The 20,440-nt window shown below is 40.1% G+C and overlaps 3 protein-coding genes across 3 annotated transcripts; 1 reads left to right on the forward strand and 2 right to left on the reverse strand.

Annotated features, from left to right (window-relative positions):
- The first annotated feature begins 351 nt into the window (after positions 1-351).
- Positions 352-3,293, forward strand: LOC110978954 (EF-hand domain-containing protein D2-like). Its single transcript, XM_022234323.2, has 4 exons — positions 352-659; positions 940-1,087; positions 2,067-2,219; positions 2,437-3,293. The coding sequence occupies exons 1-4, from the start codon at positions 481-483 to the stop codon at positions 2,590-2,592; spliced, it is 636 nt and encodes a 211-aa protein (XP_022090015.1). The 5' UTR covers positions 352-480; the 3' UTR covers positions 2,593-3,293.
- Positions 2,684-5,521, reverse strand: LOC110978955 (eukaryotic translation initiation factor 5A-1-like). The gene is made up of 4 exons (XM_022234324.2): positions 4,974-5,521; positions 4,571-4,675; positions 3,805-3,936; positions 2,684-3,582 (listed from the first exon to the last, which is right to left on the reverse strand). The coding sequence occupies exons 1-4, from the start codon at positions 5,193-5,195 to the stop codon at positions 3,520-3,522; spliced, it is 522 nt and encodes a 173-aa protein (XP_022090016.1). The 5' UTR covers positions 5,196-5,521; the 3' UTR covers positions 2,684-3,519.
- Positions 5,522-5,776: 255 nt separating this feature from the next.
- On the reverse strand, positions 5,777-19,906 carry LOC110978956 (eukaryotic translation initiation factor 5A-1-like). The gene is made up of 5 exons (XM_022234325.2): positions 19,805-19,906; positions 14,620-14,834; positions 14,302-14,406; positions 13,364-13,498; positions 5,777-10,758 (listed from the first exon to the last, which is right to left on the reverse strand). The coding sequence occupies exons 2-5, from the start codon at positions 14,782-14,784 to the stop codon at positions 10,696-10,698; spliced, it is 468 nt and encodes a 155-aa protein (XP_022090017.1). The 5' UTR covers positions 14,785-14,834; positions 19,805-19,906; the 3' UTR covers positions 5,777-10,695.
- Positions 19,907-20,440: the final 534 nt, after the last annotated feature.

The following is a 20,440-nucleotide window of genomic DNA, read 5'->3' on the forward strand; positions in this document are numbered from 1 at the left end:
TCTTAAAACTCGCCCAAAAGCCTACCCCCATGGCCATATTGCCAAAAGACAACAGAAATGGAAAATGAGGGCGCTGCGTACTGATAACGGTAAACTTTATGAATGATCAAAGTGCTCAAATGAACCTCGCAAAAGGGTGAAGAAAGACCAAGGCCCCCAAACTTGGCTTCTGTGCGAAGATAAACTAGCTCTCATTATTAATTGCTACATACATGTAGTTTCATTGTTATCCTGTGAAGGGCTTTGCGCAATGTGAGGGCGCTATTAAGATTTAAAGCCTGCGCGCGTGCGCGCGCGCTCCTATTCTGGTTACGCAACAAAGACGCATGCAAAATGCCATATCAACGGCAGTTCGTTGTCGCACTGTATTCACTAGCTGCACTTCCAATAGTGACACAACTTTGTCTCAAACGCAACAAAGTAAACAGATTAACATTCAGATTAACTGTTAAAAGAAAAATCATTCTTGCAGTGGTCAACATGGCTGATAACGAACTCGCTAACCGTCTCCAGAAGAGAATCGCGGTGGAGGAGGGAAAAGATGTGGAAAAGAAGATGAAGGACTATCGAGATCCACACGAGGAGTTTGCTCATCCCTACCCAGAGTTTAGTGAGTTCTCAAGGGAACAGTGTGCCATGTACGAGGACATGTTTGCCGAGTAAGTCCCAACTAACTCAAACTTAAGGTAGAAAATATTGCAATTCTCAAACTGTTATGTATAGAGAACCATTAAAATCAGTGGAAAATGATGTTTTTCTTCGAACAATTTACTCCTCTTGCTGTCTGCATACGAAAGAAGAAACTACCAAAAGACAATGGATTGCTTGATGCAGCGTTTCTCTTTCATTTGACAGGGAATTTGTGTGCTGTCGGCGACTGCATTGTCGTGATTTTGGTGAACGGGATTATGTTATAGTGGTATTCCTATGTTTAACTAGGTACGACGAAAACAAGGATGATTTTCTCTGTTACGATGAGTTGAAAGCAATGATGGAAAAACGAGGTGAACCACTGACACACATGGAACTCAAGAAACTTATTAGCACGTTGGATGAAGATCAAGACGGCAAATTCAACTTCAGAGAGGTAGTCTTTTAGGCAGACATTGAGGGCGCTGTTCATGTTTAATGTGCTTACGAGTTAACCTTTCTATTGGAAGAAATGCCTCGAAGAGTAGTCTTTGAACCAAATCAAGCCATCCTCGCACAAAACGCCCTTCTTCCACCCCGATTGGAGTTGGGCGGACCACGACAAATAAAATAACAGTGGATCGAGAAATCAAGTGAGCTTACCCAAATCTTCCTTCCAAGATCTGTGTACAAACATCCGCTGTCCTTCCAGTCACCTAACTCGTGGGTTATTGTCTCTCAAGCTATGTTGACATTTAGTGCTGCTGCTTTACATCCATATCCTGATAACACGTCGAAACAGTTTCAAATTACAAGACATGTTGTTGGACGTTGTATCACCTAGTCAGTTTAGGTGATACGCGTGTACAATATGACTGTTCCTAGCGAGCGCAGCAGTACCGGGCACGCAGTGGCTTCATGACCAACACGTGGTACAAATCTCTAGGGGGAAACATCCCTCATTGTTTTTAACAAAAAAAGGACCACCTGTGCGTTATTGTGAACAATATAACACATCAATATCAACAGAGGGCGGCATTTGTCTTCTCAGAGAACGGTCGCCTCGTTTATTGTGCAGAGACAGAGGCGCACATAATGGCACGCTGGAGGTTATATAATCGCATGGCATAAATTAAGTGTCAACTAGTTGCAGTAGAATTTTGTATTGCATGTCAGAAGGAGGGGGGTTGATTTGGGCGTTTTGTTTTAATTTGCTCACAATTTATATTCCTTTTTAATTAGATTTTTTTTTATCTTTCTTGCAGGTTGCATATGATTTCCAAGATGACATATATTCATAGCAAAATGGACGTGTATCTTATATATTTTCACTAACTATTAAATACAGCGGTCTAAAATAACATGTGAAACAATGCTGAATGCTTCCATTTTGTTTTTTGTTTTTTTGTTTTTGTTTTTTTTATGATTGTTTTAAGTTCATGCTAATGTGGAGTAAATGTCTGAAGGGAGAGATGCCAGAGGGGTCAGGGTTCACCAAGATTGTTGCTACCAATGAGATCGTCTTAGCTAAGCCTGCTTCTGCTGATAAAGCTGGAGTGGGAGGGGCTGCGACCTTCTTTGAGACTAAGGTCGGTGGAAAAAAAAACATGTACACGAAAGCTTAGAATGACCATCCATGTTACCAAGTTACCAAGTTAATTTATCGTTGAAATAAACATGGATGATCATTTAAGCTTCCGTTAAAGTACCATGAATGTTTGTTTTTCACTGACGTTTACGCTTGTTAGACTGGCTTGATGGCTATGCTCTTTTTTAAGTGGAGTCTTTCGCTTCCTTGGTTTATAGGCTCGGGCCCCGGACGACAAACAAAACTTGGATGATGAGATAGTGTCAGAACAAAGGAAAAAGTATGAGCAAAAGAGGCAGGCTAAGAGAGACAAGGAAGCGGCCGCTGCTAAGAAAGCAGCTTTTGCAAACCGGGCTTCCATGTTTAATAATTAGATGCGTCTCCATGGCAACCTACAGACATTTTGTTCACTTCACCTTTGCAACTTTCGTCTAGTCTTAAACAATCTACACCTTAAAACTATGGTAGATTTTCAATGCTCTGAACTTTATTACGACTAACTTGACTTAAGTTTCAATGTCGGCTACTTTAAGCTACATATAATTAATCCGCCCGTCAAGAAAAAGCTTTATTTTCTACTCTATAATGGATAAAAGTTTTATTTTTTACTGTATGAGCAGCTTTTCAATCAGACTTCCCACTCCCCAGCACCGAGTTCAAGGTCTCAAACTATCATCGGTCTTAACATTTCTATGGCTGTCTTAACACTCCTTATTTCACACTCATTAACACCATGGCATGTGATTATTCGTTTATATGAGATCGAAATAGTGTCAGTTTTGTTTTTAACTGTCTACATTCTTATTCCTTTAAAATATCAAAATAACCATTCTATAATTTGATGAATTTTAATTTACAGAGAAATTGATGATTATCACAGCTACGAATTTAATCTACAACTTTCAGAAGTATACATGTATTATGATTGTGGTAGTCTGCCGATGATTAATTGCCATGCATGAAATAACCAGTTTAATAAAAAAAAGAGCAAGAGTACACGGTTAACCTGTATATTTTCTTCTGATTGATTAATCGAAATGATAACCATTAATAAATTATGCAATTTCGATAGTAAGCAAGCTTGGCATAAAGTGCCTTATTTTGAGCAAAATCAGTACGCGTAGAGACCAGATAAAACAGACAATGCGTTAGTTTGAACTGTTAAAAGAACATCATGAGTATTAATGCTTTCTACGGTAAAATCTACAAATTCTTGAATGACAACAAATACTGTTGCATTTCGTTGTAGGTGATTACTACAGCGGGTGATTACCGACAATAACCGAAATGTTTCCAGATTCCTACTTGGGTAGTTTCTTCAAACCGCAAATCATCTCCTGATCCATGGCGGTCATCAAGGTCACCTGTGGATCGAAAAAGAGGACCAGCATAAGAAAACGATATCAGAAGAATGCAATGAGGCCTGACAGCACCATGCTTTAAATACTTGCGATTCAAGACTCCGTTTCGACGTTAATTAATACACAATATTTTGTTGTGATTGGAAGAGGGGCTGCTTTTCTTTTTCCTAATAACTTCGACTCTTGTCCAACCCTTGAATTCTCCCGAAAGTGACAAATAGTTACCACAATCTCTTCATCGGCTTCAAAGCGGGTACATATTTCTTTGCCAAGTTCTCCCTCCGGCAAACGAACATCACTCCTAGACACGCCCTTGTTGTCCAGTAGGTTGACGTATTCATCCCACACACCGATCACCTTACAGGAAAAGAATCAGGAAGGAAACTTGGAGCAATGGCGCTTCAGCAATGGGAAAAAAAAGTTCAGTGCAAAAGATGCCAAATGTATTTAATTGGAACCCAACCAGTGCACTGGTCAGAAATTTAGTGACACTGCAGAGTTCACTAAATTTCTGACAATGAGACGATGCCAAGCGCTCTAGCTCAAAAAAATGGGGTTTTCGAGAGAGAATTCCTCTCAATTTTTATCTCAGCGGTCATTTAAGGCACACCCAGCCCTCTAGCGAAGCCAGAGTCTGCACCGGAAGCAGACTTAAATTTCGTCGTGATTCACTTTGAGGCACGCATAGCCTCATGGGATTGAGACATGACTTCAGTTAGAGGATATGAGTCATTCCCAACATCAGCTGAAATAGAACAAAGCAGCACTGTCTATTTTAAGTTTAATTTCTGTCATTGCTTGGCGACCCCTTGAACCCATAGGGATCCAGCATGTTACACAATTCTCCCCCCCTCCTTAATGCGATTTCTTTTCTTTCCTTACTTTGGCGCAGGATTTGCAAATTCCGATTTCCCGTTCAAAGGACCGCACCCAGTAAACCAGGACCTTCATTTAGAATTTTTAAAAGATGCCAGAGTTTGATAGAAATTACCTGGTAATCCTCGCGCTTAACGTGAGGTACAGACATAGAGTGAGAAGATGGGCAGATGTCTTCATACTTCTTCCCGCTAAAAATATCCATGCCAACAATGTGGACCTAAAAACATTTTAAAAAATCAATAAACTGTTAGGCCTATACAGCTTGCTTGGACAATCGGGATCGGAACATTTATCTGTAGAGGTTGGATTTGGCAAAGCAAAGTCTCTGTTATTTAAAAAGCATATCATGCGAATGTTCATAAAATTCAAAATACATGTACATGTATTTACAAATTTTCACCTTAAACTCAAACAAAATTTGAAAAAATGGTCAAAACCTGCAACAATTAAGGAAGAAGAATATTGATTTTTTTCCTAATGAAAATCTTCACTTAATTGAAGAAGAAAATTCTGACCTTAGCATGTCCATGTTTGCCTGGTTGGGAAGTAGACATTTCCACGATCTTACAAGGTTGTCCCTTCAGCATAACATGGCCTCCTTTTCGCAGCGAGGAGCATTGCAACGGGAATGTCTTGGAGGCTCCCGAGTCGCCAAGATCAAAATCATCGCTGATGTTGATGACGTCTCCAACTTCAGCAGCCGCGGGTTTCTTGCTAGCTCTGGTCTTCCTCGGCATTTTGAATGAAATTCAGACTTTTGAACTTTTCACAGTTTTTTTTTTAAAGTCAGTAATAAAATAGTATGCACTTGGGGATCTGGGGATTTATCAGCCGATTCCACTCGCTGTATGACTAGAAACACGTCCAGAAGATATGTTGCATGGCTTAAATAACTTGTGGAGTAAATTTCTATTACACGCTGGCATAGATTCTCTCAACATGAAGGTTCAAAAAAAGGAGAAAGATATCTAAAGCATTGTGCTTCAGCACTTCACGAGAACATAATGTATAGAGTAGATCGAACTCTGTGAAATATTCTGTAACTGCGCTGCGCAACCGCTTATAAAGCACGGGCGATATCAATGTATTTCAACTGGTTGTGCAATGTAATGCATCGTATGACACATGAAGCCCACGACGTCACGTGAATGAACTTGATACGAGCAAAGTGACCTACAACCATTTGCTGTTTTACGCATGAGCACGTACGCGTAGTTTGAGCCATCGCAAGGCTTCTGGCAAGGTATAAACACATATCGAACCAAAAAAAAAAAAACCACCGTTCAAAATAACCTTGAGAAGTGCAGAAAACCTCGACTTTCCTGAACTGTATTCAAACAAAAGTTTCCAACTTTATTGTCCTGACTATTTTAATTTTGGCTGGTTAACGGGGAATGAATGTTAACATTTTAATTGGACTTTGCAGTCAGAGCTAATTTTTTTTAAATACAATTTTAATACATACTACAGCATCATTCTGACGGATCATACAAAATGCTTATTGAACAATGTGATCAAGTTGAAAATAAATTCCGGCACGGTGATGCTCTACCCATGATATACCGAGAATTCAAATAACACTGGCCAAACGAGGCACAGTTTTCAGAGCTATTCCGGAAGTGAACGGTGAGAATACCCACTTAAAGTTACGACATGGCGACTGAAAATAGATTTTTAAAAGGACTGCGTTTACTCTACTTCCACAATCTGAAACCAGTTTCACTGTCATGACAAGCGTCCAATGACATGGACGGCCACACTAAGAAAAATGTGCTTATGAATGACCAAAAAACCTTCCTTAAAAAACAATGGTTACCAGCTCAAACTCCGTGCGTTTGTCATGCTAACCAAAAGACAGCTAAATACCATTCCAAAACAATATACATGTACATCACATTGAGTTTTGGCTGGTTACCCTATTTATCAAGCAAGGTTTTTAAAGGTTAAACAAACTGTCTGCGGAAGCAGCTCTATGCTTATTAAGTGCCTTGTGGAAAAGTAAAGACACCACGCTTAGGCCCGTATTTATAGGTCACAGTAACCAGTCTCTGGCTGCTCAAAGTTGCTTTTTCGGGCTGCTAATAAATGGGAAAAAAATTAATTTGAAAGGTCAACCTAGAATATGATTATTACCTATAACAACAATTTCCAAGTAAAGCGTTATCAGCAGGCTTTAACTCAAAGGAAAAATCATTTCTTTAACATGTGCAATGTGAGAATACCACGGCTGTGTGACTTCAGCCACAAGTGCGGCTTCAGTAGAGAAAGAAAAAAATGTGGTTTGGAACATGAAACTGAATCAAGGTTACACGTACATGTAATTTGTTAGGAACATGTACTGCAAATTAACAGCAAAAATCATTCGACCCTGCTTGCTTCACATCTTTACCATGAAAATATAAATTCTCATCATACAATTCGAAAAACAGGACATTGCAAAGAAACCCAAACAAAACAAAAACATCAAAGGACAAGAAAAGAAAAAAAGAATGGTCAACATCACAAGCAAAAAGTGCGTCACAGACTAAAATATCTCCATTTCGTTTTCTTATTAACTAGTTTTATAAACAATTTGTAAACCTACTTCGTCAAAATGCAAAATGAACCAAAATCTATCAGTAAGACACTGAAGACATACAGTTTTGAGCAATGCCCAAAAAAAGTCAATCGGCTCACAATACTCACCCATCAAAAAGGCAAACGATAAATTATGTTTGTGTCCTTTTTGATAGGACATTTATACCTCATAGTATACCAGTGTTATTCATGTAAAGGGGACAGAAACCGACATCAAAATACTTATGAAAATGTTTTGACAAACTTGATCACATTATAATGACGATGTAAATAAACGCCCAATAAATTCAACACAAAATGGAAAAAATTTTGCTGTACATAAGTTTTGGTTAATAATCATTCCATACATGCAATATTCACAAAATATGAATAGATGACTCGACTAGCAACAATCGCACGCTTTCCAATCATATCTTATCTGATCTTAATTTAACGTCTGCAATTTTTGAACCCAAGCACTAGAATATTCTTTTTCACCTCGTACAATCGCTTCAAATGTTCATAAGCATCAGCGGGATCGTCTTTTGCTTTTTTTTAATGAGACGGAAAACATAGGCCTACGTTCACGACCAAGAATATTCCTATATACCCATAAAATGTATGCCTAACATTGGTCTTTAGGCGACGCACGTTTTTCATGATTTTGCTGCAGAATTCTTTTCGATTTGTGAATCAAGACAGTAAATCCTTAACTAAACATTTAGAGTCATGCAGTCGGGGGAGGGGTGAACGGCCTAGGTTGCCGAGTCCAAAAGGACATTTAGGACGAGGCAAAGCACAAGTGCCGATTCTCGGAGCCTTACTTTCAAGAATCTTTTCATCGAGCGGCTCCTCAAAATGTGTCCTCGACTCTCAAACTTTCGGCATGTATTGCAACCGACCCAATATTTGGCAAACACCATCTATGAAAACCAGGCTCACTAAATCTGGTAACAAGTGTGTGGTGTACTGGAGCGAGCCATTCCATAACGTACAAGATCGGGGTCAATAGAAAGCCCTTTAAGACACTTGCTAACACCGGCCTTTTAAAGTCTTGTAGTCCAGTTCACAATGTCTTGCTGGTACATATGCACTTTCAAGCCGTTTGAGTCATTTGATTTGCTATTCGAAGCACAAATCTTAAAAAATCACCATTAATCTTGTTCATAGGTCCAAATACACTTTTAGGTTTAACATCACTTAACTGCAGACAGCATATCAAAATCATTGTGCAATGAAGGCTTCCATTCCATAATCTTGCAATGTTGACATAGTTGTTACCCAATCTTCGATCCGTGAGCGCAGCAAAATTCCCGATACACGAGAGTTACACTACTATGGGTTTCATGATACGCTTTACATATGCAAGGCTTTGATTCCAACTTAAGTTAACCCAATCAAATCCAGTATGATTTGACAATTCCCCAACCTTACACTTTAACAAGTGTCAACTAACATCCCAGAAACATTCCTGTACCCATCCCAAACCCGTTTCATTTCAAATGAGTATAAAATGCACCTCAACACCTTCAACCCCCTCCCCTAAACAAGGAACATGTCTACACCTACTGACTACCTGTACCTGTACAGCCTAACAGTCTCAACTATTTTCTAGAAATAATTCTGGGTTCAAGACATCCAGTATTTATTTATCATACATGTACGTATTTATTAAGGAAACATGCAACAGTAAATGATCCCAAATTCCAGAACTGGTCATTGTATGAAGTTCCATGCAATAGGGACGTGTTTTCGAATCTACTGACCGCAAGCAAGGAATGACCAGTAACGACTCTAAGAGAAATTCAAATCAAATGAAAGGTGTAGGAAAACAAATATAAATCGGGCTTCAATGGACACTACCAAGCCGATTTTCTATTGGTTACAGCACAGGACTGAAAATCTTTCTCATTGAAGTGCGGAGCCGTTTAACACCAAAGCGTTTTCATATCATACGTCTATGCTATCCAGCCGACGCCGTATCGGAGAGGCTTCGGTTTCAGACACGGCATGTTGTTCACGGTGGAGGATTCAATTTGCAGTACACAAATGATTATGCATATTACCGACAATAAGAACACCTGACAGTGGATCACGTCAGCACATTTAAATTGGCATATACAGATTCATGTGATCCCTCCACAAGTCATGTTATTCAAACGGTACCCTCTACGGATGCCAAATATACCAAATAGGCCTAAACACTGAATTGACCCAACATAGTGAAATCACACTTTGTCCACTTTTACACCTTCCAATGTATAAACAAAGCATGATGTCATGTTATAGATTATAGTTTCGGGACATCCATGAATTTGTGGCTTCTGCGACTGTCGCTTCTGGTGGAAAAACCCGGGCAGATCACAATATGCTAGAGTGAGGCAGCATATCCGCAAGCCATTAGCAGATCAACAGAGCCATTGACAGGTTAAGCGGAAAACACAAATCGTGTGTGCTCTCATTTATGCCAAATCAAGGCAAACATGGTCAGGTTGAGGGTCCCAAGGGAGCTGGAGGCATAAACACAGCTCTTGCCAATTATAACTGACAATTCCCAAGCAGTTTAACCGGCTGGGATTCCCACAAGGCCTACACTACTACTTTACACTTTACAAGATTAATTTTTGCCTTAAAAGATTTTGCTTGAATAAAAACAAATCGAGGGTGACTTTGGAATAATCTATTTTAAATATATGAAAAGCTATTCAGCTATTTAACTTCACAAAACATATCCCCCCCAAACAAACTTCCAAAATACAGAAACTGAGTGATTCACCCCTTCATTTTTTTGAGCAAATATATCCTTAATCATGTGATTGACTGACAAAGCCCTAATCAAATTTTTGTGACATATCTCAGTAGTTTTATATTGACACGGAACACCGTTAATTGCATGAAAAAGGCACCCCCAAACAATTCCCCCCCCCAAACAAAAGAAACCAAAAAAACAAAAGATGGCAAAGCACATGCCACTTGCAAATGACATGACACCACAGACAAAAACTGCCTAAACGTGGACATGAGGAAGTAAAGTTTTTTACAATATCCCACTCAGTACTCCTGTCCAACGGAACGTTAGAAAGTTGTTGAAACGTTTATTAGAAGACTACCGAAAATCAGTAAATATGTCAAGTACAGTCAAACCTCGTAAATTATATGAGCACTGTTTATACAACATTTTGCTTAAACTAAGCAAATGTTTAGGTCTCAGTTCTTTGTTCTTCAGTATTCTCATTCCTGATGATACAACATTCCTTTACTAACGAGGTTTGACTGTCTATATGTAAACCAACTCTTGAAACAGCTTTGTAATGCATGTATGTATACCAACAGACCTTGGGCTATGGAAGTCTGGGAGAATTATGCATTTAAGCAAAAACACTGGACGAATTAACCAGTTTGTATCCAAAAAACCAACAAGTTATGCAGGGGAGCATGGAAAATCTTCTCGTCAATGAAAGATTTGACCAATGATCATTGCCCTGGCTAATATTTTGGCCAGTAAATGACCGGTTCCTTGTCAAACACTGTCCAAAGGGTCAGCCAGATCAATATCCAATTTGACCCTTACTGCATTAACTGAATGTGTTGCTTTGATGAGCCCAACACCTCCCAACGTAAGATGAATTGCAGACATCCTTTTTGTAGGAATCAGCAGGTTTCCCGGACAACAGATCTCTATTACTTTGATTGATTTTTCAATCCAACGACACATTCTTCATCAACTGCCTTTAGCACAGTAACCTGTAAAGAAGGCAAAAGGAGACAAAGATCTCAGAACAAATAATTCACGGGTTGTGACTTCTACCTAGGAGCCACCCGACAACCAGTGACATACCCAGACTTTGGTGGTACATCTGGAGTTTTTGTCTTTGTTTCAACCACATTTCGGCCAACAATCTTCTAATCATCAGCTGATCAATGAACAGTCCTTTCACATGTTGATTGTGATTTCATACAGATGTACTTTATGGGTTTCATAAGAACTACTTGTATATGAACTCATATCACACACCTCTCGGTTCACTTTTGGGTACCTCTCCTACTAGGATGAATATTGTTTGTTTATATACAAAAGCACCCTCTCAAATTGTTACTGAATCCTTTAAAGTAAGCCGTAAGTAAGGGTGGCATGTTTAAATGATAAAAAAATTCCAAATCTGTTTAAAGATTTTCACTATTGTTTAAAAGGAACTGCCCATTTTAGAGGTTTGATGTTTTGATTGATGCAATCTGGCGTTCATTTTTATTGTTAATTAATGATGCCTGTTACATATTGGTTTTGTTTTCCCTTTTGGCATCCATGTACATTTAAAGAAAAAAAAGTACAGTAAACTCCGGTTAAGTCGGCACTCTATGGACTCAAGAAATAATGACGACTTACGCGAATGCCAGCTTGTGTTGTAAGTTTTCCCGACCTTCACGTACACATGTATTGCCTATGTACATTATAATTCCTTGCACTAATTCGATGGCTTTGATTAACCCTCGTTTATTTCTACCTCCATGGTCGATCCCAGCAAATTCGTTCTCAATTATTATCCTGCAAATTCAATAATTGATCATGTGCCCCTAAGGACGAAGCAAGGACGGCAAGCCACTTGCAAAGTTGTATATCAAATCACGACTTGATAGTGCAGTACATACATAGTACATGTACATGATACAGTTACGGTACAGAAAACATACACTCATTCACACACATGCGTACTGGTTAAGTTTGTTTTATATAGTCTGGATACCAGACCCGATGATTCTGACTACCCGATGAATCATCAAAGGTCGTCTGAGAATCTTTGGGCAGGGAACCAGACTACGTTCAATAGGGCGACCCCCAAAATGGACAGAGTGTAGCACTAGAGGGGTTACTTGTATCGATGTTACCCATGCTGGCCGTGCGCGCACAGGACTTGTCACTTGACACTTCTTGGCAACCGCAGCGAAGGAAACGGATACCGAAGCACAAATTTTTTTAATGCCGACTTACACAAAGGAATTTGTGTGGTTTTGTGGAAAAGGGGCCAAGAAAAACATGCCAACAAAATGACGATGTATAAATGCCGACTTAGAAATGGAATTTCGAATGGAAATGCATTACAGATGATCGGGACTTTTGTGAAACGGCCGACTTGGATGATATGACGGATTACGCGATGTCGACTTAGTCAGAGTTTAATGTAGATTAAAAAGCAAACATTGCTTGTTTTAAATGCCCCAACATCAATCTACATTTTTACTTTGGTTGGACCATGTAAATTGTTGAACAAAAGAATTATGCACATATGAAACACTGAGCCTCTGTCAAGTGTTGGCTAAATGTTTAAATGGAATTGGCAAGATTTGTAAAGGTTTTTCAAATAAAAAGGAAATTCCCACCCTTAGTCTTTAACCACCCTCAATCCTGCAAAATCTTCCAGACACTTTTAGAGGATTTAAAAGGAATAGCAAATACGTGTTTGATGGTGAATGATGCACCGTGTCAAGGTCTGGGTTAGATATTGTGGTTATGTTTGGCTATGAGTAATTTCATGTGTATGTTCCACATGAAATCATCCATACTGCTCCAGGACACCTTTGACACTGCCTAAACATAATGACAGGTACTGTTTGAAGGGCCGAGGCGGGACCCACCCCTCCAAGGAGCACATTCAAGAAAAAAACATGGAGGTGTTTGAAAGATTGAGGATGAATACATTATTTTGGCAGGGAAATTGACGGATTTGGAAGGAGTGGGGATGTGCCCTTCATAACAGGTCTCAGGGGGGGGTAGTGTTAAGGCTATTTTGTTTTTGCTAGGGTGTCATTAGAAAGTATAAACTGAGCTTTCTTTTGATCTTTCTTTTATTCTGGTACCCCACTGAAAAAAGGACACTATGTGGGTGAAAAACGTTGCGGGTTTCTTCTACTGAGCCAGAGTCTTTTCAAAGGCCTTAAACTCAATAGTGGCTTTAGTAACTTCTGACTAAGTTTGTTTGACTGGCTCAAAAATTACATAACTACAAAAAAATGTGCCAGAACAGGCCTTATTCACACAGAAGCTATTGTGGAGCTTGTCTCCTGAATCTATCACATTCAATGTAATCTGTTAAATGAGGAGGTGCCAGACTATTTTGGGTTCTGAACCTCATTTTCAGCTTTTTTTAAATGCTAAAAAAGTTTTAAACATTTAGACATAATTTATCACAAATTTTAAATTATTCTGAACAAACTGGTATGAATTTGTAGGAAATTTTATTTCATTACTGCTACTCTTGGGTTCCCAAAATGAAAGTTGACCTCCTTTTCAATTCAAGATGACCACAAATGAATACAATTTATCTAAAAATTTAAAAACAAATTATGTACTTACCAGGATTGTCTCTTCTTTAAGAAACCTGTCTTTAATATCTTTACCAAGGTCATTTTCAGGCAGCTTGAGATCAGAACGAGTATCTCCACCATCACCCATTAGAGAGAGGAAACCATCATCTTCAATATCTAAAACCTGTTAACAGCAACAGCAAACAATAATTATCCAACTGGTATTTTGATAATGAAAAAGAAAAGGGTCTTAAACTTTTAGGGAATTATCTATAGACAGGATAGTTTGGGGCAGTACAGCGAGTAACAGGCAGGGTAGTCTGCGGCAGTGCAGGGAGTAACAGGCAGGGTGGTTTGGGGCAGTACAGGGAATAACAGGCAGGGTGGTTTGGGGCAGTTCAGGGAGTAACAGGCAGGGTGGTTTGGGGCAGTGCAGGGAGTAACAGGCAGGGTGGTTTGGGGCAGTGCAGGGAGTAACAGGCAGGGTAGTCTGCGGCAGTGCAGGGAGTAACAGGCAGGGTAGTCTGCGGCAGTGCAGGGAGTAACAGGCAGGGTGGTTTGGGGCAGTGCAGGGAGTAACAGGCAGGGTGGTTTGGGGCAGTGCAGGGAGTAACAGGCAGGGTGGTTTGGGGCAGTGCAGGGAGTAACAGGCAGGGTGGTTTGAGGCAGTACAGGGAGTAACAGGCAGGGTAGTAACAAGCAGTTGATGGGCTGCAAAATGCACTTTTCAGGCTCTTTTGTGCAAACCTCATCGCTACAGTTGGTTTACTGCACAATTATGCACATAAAAAAGGAAGGCACAGTTGTTGGATAGCAGAACAGTGCAATATGATATGCCTGTGAAGGATATATTTAGTACAGTGCATCTTTATGCTGCTTACCAACCGACCCAAAGAGTGACTTTAGCAAAGGAGGGCTTTGGGCAAGGTAATCCATTCTGCAAAGATACACATTTTAACCCCACCAAATTTTAACATGAAATCCTACCTGAAAGTCATTGCGTGCAACATTGGGCACATTCATATTGTGAGTAGATGGGCAGATATCTTCATACTTCTTCCCAGTGAAAAGATCAATACCGACAAGATGAACCTGCAAATGCAAGAGAAAAAGAAGCACTTGAGGAAATTATCTGATCTTCCAATTAACAATAAATCACTCATTCAGCCTACCTTTCTACAGGAATGTGAAAATGAGACAAGAATTTCACCTTGATTTTTTTTCCTTCAAAAATAGCTTATTGTTGTGAGATTTGAAAGAACTGAGGCCAGTTGTGTTTTCTTCAAGTTCTCTGTACTATCATACCTTAGCATGTCCATGTTTTCCAGTTTTAGAGGTGGACATCTCCACAATTTTGCAGGGGCGGCTCTTCAGCATCACATGGCCATTTTTGCGGAGAGTGGAACACTGAGCAGGATATGTCTTAGAGGCACCAGACTCTCCTGAATCGAAATCTCCGTCATCAGCCATCGCAGTCAATTAGTTCTGACAAGGTTGGATGGAATGCTGGAACTGGGAGGCTAAAAAGAAAAGAGGAGAAATACACATTTCTGAACACTGGAAGGCTCCACTTGTTCACATTTCCATAGTACTTCTTGTACTGCCAAGAATGGCAGAGTGTCTTCACAATCATACCTGCACCTGCCATCTTTTTACTTGTACATACCTAAGGCACAGCAGTTTACCCCTGCAGCTTGTGAAATCATAGTTGGACATTGGACATTTTCTGACACCTGTATTTGTGTGACCAAAAGCTGATGTAGTCAGACAGAATGTCTCGATGGCCTGTTAATGTGTTTACTCTGGTTTTGTCTTTGTGACGTTTAATCCCTTCATGGCAGGACGCGTTAAGATATGCCGTAAAAATTGAGATCCTCAGCCCGCTTTTCAGCTATTATTCACCGCCCACGCTCGAGCGAACACTGTGAAAGAAGACAGACCCTGGCTCTTGTATATATGGTAATTGGTCTTTGTGCAAAGCCCAGAAATGAAAAAAACGATTTTGCATCATAATCACCAGCTTCACAATAGTCCCCACTTTGAAAAGAGGCAACGGGAATGTGGAAGCTTGAGTAGAGCCGCATGCCACCGAACAATCAGCCTTTTCACCATGTAATTCAAAGCGTGCTCTGCACGCTGGGCCACAAACCGACACTTTGCGGTTTGGCAGGTGGCCTTTGTAGCCGAGAGGCTGGAATTCTTGGAGTCGTCTTTCGGAGAGAAATTCCCGCTGAGAAGGGGTTAAACAGCGTGAGTGTCTTCATTTGCCTTTGGTTTACATCTGATGAAAAGCTGGTCATGGCACATTTGATAATTGTGTTCGTACTTTTGTACGACCATTTTTGGGGCCTAATTTCATGCTCTGCAAATGACTACCTGTAGACTACACATAAACACGTACATTTATGTATACAATGGCTAGGTAAAAAGAAAACTGAATAAACGCTAAGATTTACAAGAACCATTGTCAGATTGCTAAACTTAGAAAACGCGAGTTGTGCAGTAGAAGTAGGCCGGTCGCAAGTTACTATATATATGAAGTCAATACTGGACATGACATTTCTACCATTTTGTCTTTATTTCTCACTGCATGACCAATGATCTTCAAAAAAAAAAACAGGATGCTGTGAAAATCCTCCAGTTTAGCATCAGATTTACGTACATTTACTCATTCGTGGCCATCCTGTGACTTTAATTATCACCAATGAACAGTTTTACTACACGACTGCCAGGCACATACCAGCTATATCACAATGAAATGACGTGGAGCTTAACACTTCAATTGTGATCATTAATAAGTCATGGCCTTGGCTCGTATACAAGTACAGACCTGCCAACCTTTAGAACTGCAAAAGTGTATCATTAGATTCCAAAATGTGTATTTTTCAATAAAAATGTGTATTTTCCTAAAAAACAGGAAAGACAAGCTTACAAGTACCTTTGCGTGATTACAAACACATACTATTTGAACTTTAATACTGGAAACATTGTCTTTATTATGTCTGTGAAATCATCCAACGACGCACACTGCAGATAGTGCCGAACTACATAACCTGTCCAAAGGGTCTCGGCTTTGTTTCAGCGATGTCGCGATGTTTACTGTTTTCGATGTGACAAGATACATGTACATCATCAGGGTTCTCCCTAGGATTTTTCAAAACTGTGGGGCATTTCCATTGTGGTTTACCAACATTTTGCAAAGCTATGGCGTGGGGTTCAGACCCCGCCCAAGGGCCCCGAAAATTTCTGGATTTTTAGATGCTCTCAGCTGCATTTTAGAGCATTTCCTGGGTTTTTCAAGTACCTTTTCTCAGGAAAAAACATAAATTCAATTTTCTTTTAATTTCGGATATTAGTACTTTAACAAATGACCGGTTTTCCTTTCTGGACAACAATTTAGGCCTGTAGGCACAAAAGGAGTCATTTCAAGTTTCAGGCTTGCAACAACATGTAGTGGCTTAATTAACGATATAAACACCCGTTTATTCAGTTTTAATTTAACATGCTTCAACCTTTCCGTTTTGCTGATCAGACCTGAAACCATGAGCTCCATTCAGCTGTAAGGCAAAAATATTAGCTTAAAGGAATAAACAAATGTCATAAAAATATAAAACGATTTTGTCTTTATATAAAATAAACAACAAGGCTTTTCTCGTATATCGGCAAGAAAGAATACCCGCTGCAGGTGGCTGCTTCGTTTGGGTTTCCCTCAGCACACCGGACTGCTGAAGTTATTGGCTTAAAAAAGGAGCCTATCTTTGATTGAGTTTCTGCCATTGTGCGTGAGAGAAAATGCGTTGATATGGCAACGAGAAATATCATCCCCGTCGTAGATGTATTAATACTCTTACACAGGGCTACGGCTGCCGCCATAAAAAAAAAAAGGTGTGTGGGATCGATGTTGTAAGTTCTGCGAATGGTGTAGTATAAAATTGTAACCTTCGTAAATGCAGCCAAGTAGCGTATTGAGCACACAGCACAGAGTGAGCACACTTGCGCACGGGTGCATGTAAGACGCCCACGACGGAAGTTCAGATTTCATGCAACACCGGCCACGTGGAATGTTCGGTGCCGATGTATGTACAGTGTGCAGTACAGTGTTGAAGCCGGCCCGTGGTGAACAATGCATATACAGTACATGGAAAAATGCAGGACTATAACTGTTTTTTCATCTAGATTTTCTGGACATGCAATCTGCTTTATATAAGAAAACTCTCAGTCTTAATTATATTGTGCGTATCGGGGATGAAAAAATGGGTATTGGCCCGTTTTTTGCGTATCGGGCAGAAATAATTGCATATCGGGCCCGATATGCTAGTTTGTACATGGGGAGAACCCTGATCATAACTCCCTCTATGCCCGATACTGAAGTCAGAACTACACAAAGTGCAGCAAGCGTAGTGTTCACCTCTCAGGGAAGGTAATATGAATTAAAATTTCTCCGTATATTCCCTTCTGAAAGATTGCTTCCATTTTTGGGTGTCTTTCTTAGAAGTTGAAGCCATCTTCATTCACACAGTTTTACGATTACTTCGGGAAATTTTTTTGCATGCACACGAATGTACACTCCACAATGGATGCCAATTGGTTTGGTGCGCCACGTTCCGATTGGTTGATACGTGTGCTACCAGGGGCATGGACACACCACGTACACCAATCACGAATGCTCTACTTTATGAGTTCGCAATATTGAACCCCGTGACATGTGGCTTAGTGTTGCTCGCAGCCACTTCAGCCATTTTAGCTTAGGTTTCACACAGTGCCCTCTTTTTCTCTGTCCGTGTCAAAATTATCAAAATCCGTATTTTATGGTCATAAAAACGTATGGTTGTATTTTCATCAATTTTTCGTACAAAAATGCCAAAATTGTACTGGTTGGCAGGTATGCAAGTAAATTTGCCCGAGTACATGGCTAAAGAATGGCAGCAAGAAATGAAGATGTTAAAGCTTGCTCTAGACCTTCGTTATTCTACAAATTTCATTGGGCTATTACATAGACAATCATCCAGATATGTCCAATACAATGTTGCTACACTTATCATGGCTGTACTACAAATCCCCCTTGGCTCCTGAATTTCTGTGCATTTCTACTGAACACTGACAATCTTTTAAAATTAAAGAAATATATATTCAGAACTGATAAAAATGAGTCAGGATAAAAACATTACACGTAAAGGGACAACAGCCAAAACATTAAGTTCTGTATCACTGCAGAGTCCATGTCCATGTGAGTATAGATGGACATGTAGACTAGCCATATTTGTGGGGTGTCGTGCATGCAATACGGGAGACTCCAATGCGGAAAATCTGGCTTTTGTGTTCTCACAAAATTTAACTTTCTCTCAACGAGAAGACTTGAAACTACGTGTACATGTATTGTAAGACTATTCTGCAAAACTCCATGCTTTCCGTCGCAATTCACGATCTACATGTACATACACGTTTATCTAGCACAGGTACTCGCACATGCACAAACTGCTGGTAACCGAGTGTCCCTTACGCATGCACGGAAGAGTCGTGGGCATGATGCAGTCGCAGATAAGGCCATGTCCGAACGGGCTTCCAAAGGTACGGCTTGGTCTATCATGTCTATTGTCTGCGCGTCTCCACATATTTGTAATGGAGGGAAGACCTGGACCAAGCTCTAGACAACATGCATAACTGACAGAATGTGAGCATAGGCTGAGCTTGGAGGCCATTTTGTGTACGCGCAAATGCGTACCGCATGAACGTAGGTTGTTAACAAATCGCAATGGAAAGCATGGAGTTTCGCAGAATTTCCTGCAAAATACGTTGTTCGAGGGTGTATTTAGTAATTTCAACACAGTGGTCATGGAATTCAGGCTGGAAGGCACTTGAGTACGACATTTTGAGCTATCTTCAGCAAGTAAAAATGCGAGAAAAACTGTTGAAAAAATTTTGCAAAGTAAGAGGACTTTCACACTCTGAACGTTAGTTGCAATGCAATGTAGATGTCGTCCAACCTGCGTGGTCCAACCTGGCATGCCTGGGCTAGTCCCTGACAAAATGACAAGGGTAGGCCCTAAAGGGCCCAAGTTCTGTGTATCAATCATGTTCACACTTTAACCATGTAAACCCAAAGCTTGGAAGTTATAAAAAGAACAAAACAATTTCACAGGAAAGACATGCACGCGGCATGACTCAACAGGCAACAGCCATGACCAGATATTGATGACTGCCACTGTACCAAGACCATAGTCATTATGGCGCTGCATTGTCATTGCATAGGCTTTTGCAAACAACGTGTAAGCATGCTCGCCCAACACATTACGGGGCTCTGTGGTGCAACGACAAGGCTGGTTTTATTTTACGTTTCATACACATAAGATCAAAGTTTTCTGCTAAACAACGACAAAAATAGACGAAACTCATTTTAGAAACATTCAAGTTATAAAATTACTTAAAACAACGGCCTAATTTCTTCAAAATAATGAAAAATTGAGCTTAATGTTAAATGATCAGTGCTTACATGTGGCTCTGCTGTGAGGAAAAGACCACCAATTGCGGAGGCCATACGCATGCGTATTACCGTTTCGACGAGAAATTCCCTTAGAGGGGTTACCCGAATTGAAGTAATTGTGCTACCCCCAAAAGTAGACTGTTCCAAGTAGTAGGGGTGGTTATTAGTTTGCAAGTGGATAGCAAACTTTACGTTTTGTTGCGCAACCTGCGTGTCCGGTGGTCTACTTAAAATTTAATCATTTTTTTCTTTTACTTTCATTCGCAAGGCACTGTTCTTTAATATATAGGGAGGTATTTTACTGAGGAAAATATTTAAAACTTACACTCCGCCAAGATTCCAATAAGTACTTACATGACCGTACACGTACAGGCCACATGTACAGTACATGTACATCTACATGTACATGTACATCTACATGTACATGTACATATACATGTACATTGTACATGTACATATGGGCGCCTTTTTGCGTACGTTTTGGTTCAGAGTTTGCGCAAAATGGATTTGCTCACGTCCGGCCACATCAGTCGGTGAAGATGTGGTCGATGTAGCGTGCTCAGGGACATTACTCCAATGTAGTTCAAGGTAGATTAAAGAAACTTTGAAGTTGAACTATCAAGGCACCGGTACCTCTCAAAATCA

The sequence above is a fragment of the Acanthaster planci genome, linkage group LG16 (assembly GCF_054643075.1).
Source record: "Acanthaster planci isolate LZ-2023a linkage group LG16, COTS_SCS, whole genome shotgun sequence".
Lineage (NCBI taxonomy): Eukaryota > Metazoa > Echinodermata > Asteroidea > Valvatida > Acanthasteridae > Acanthaster > Acanthaster planci.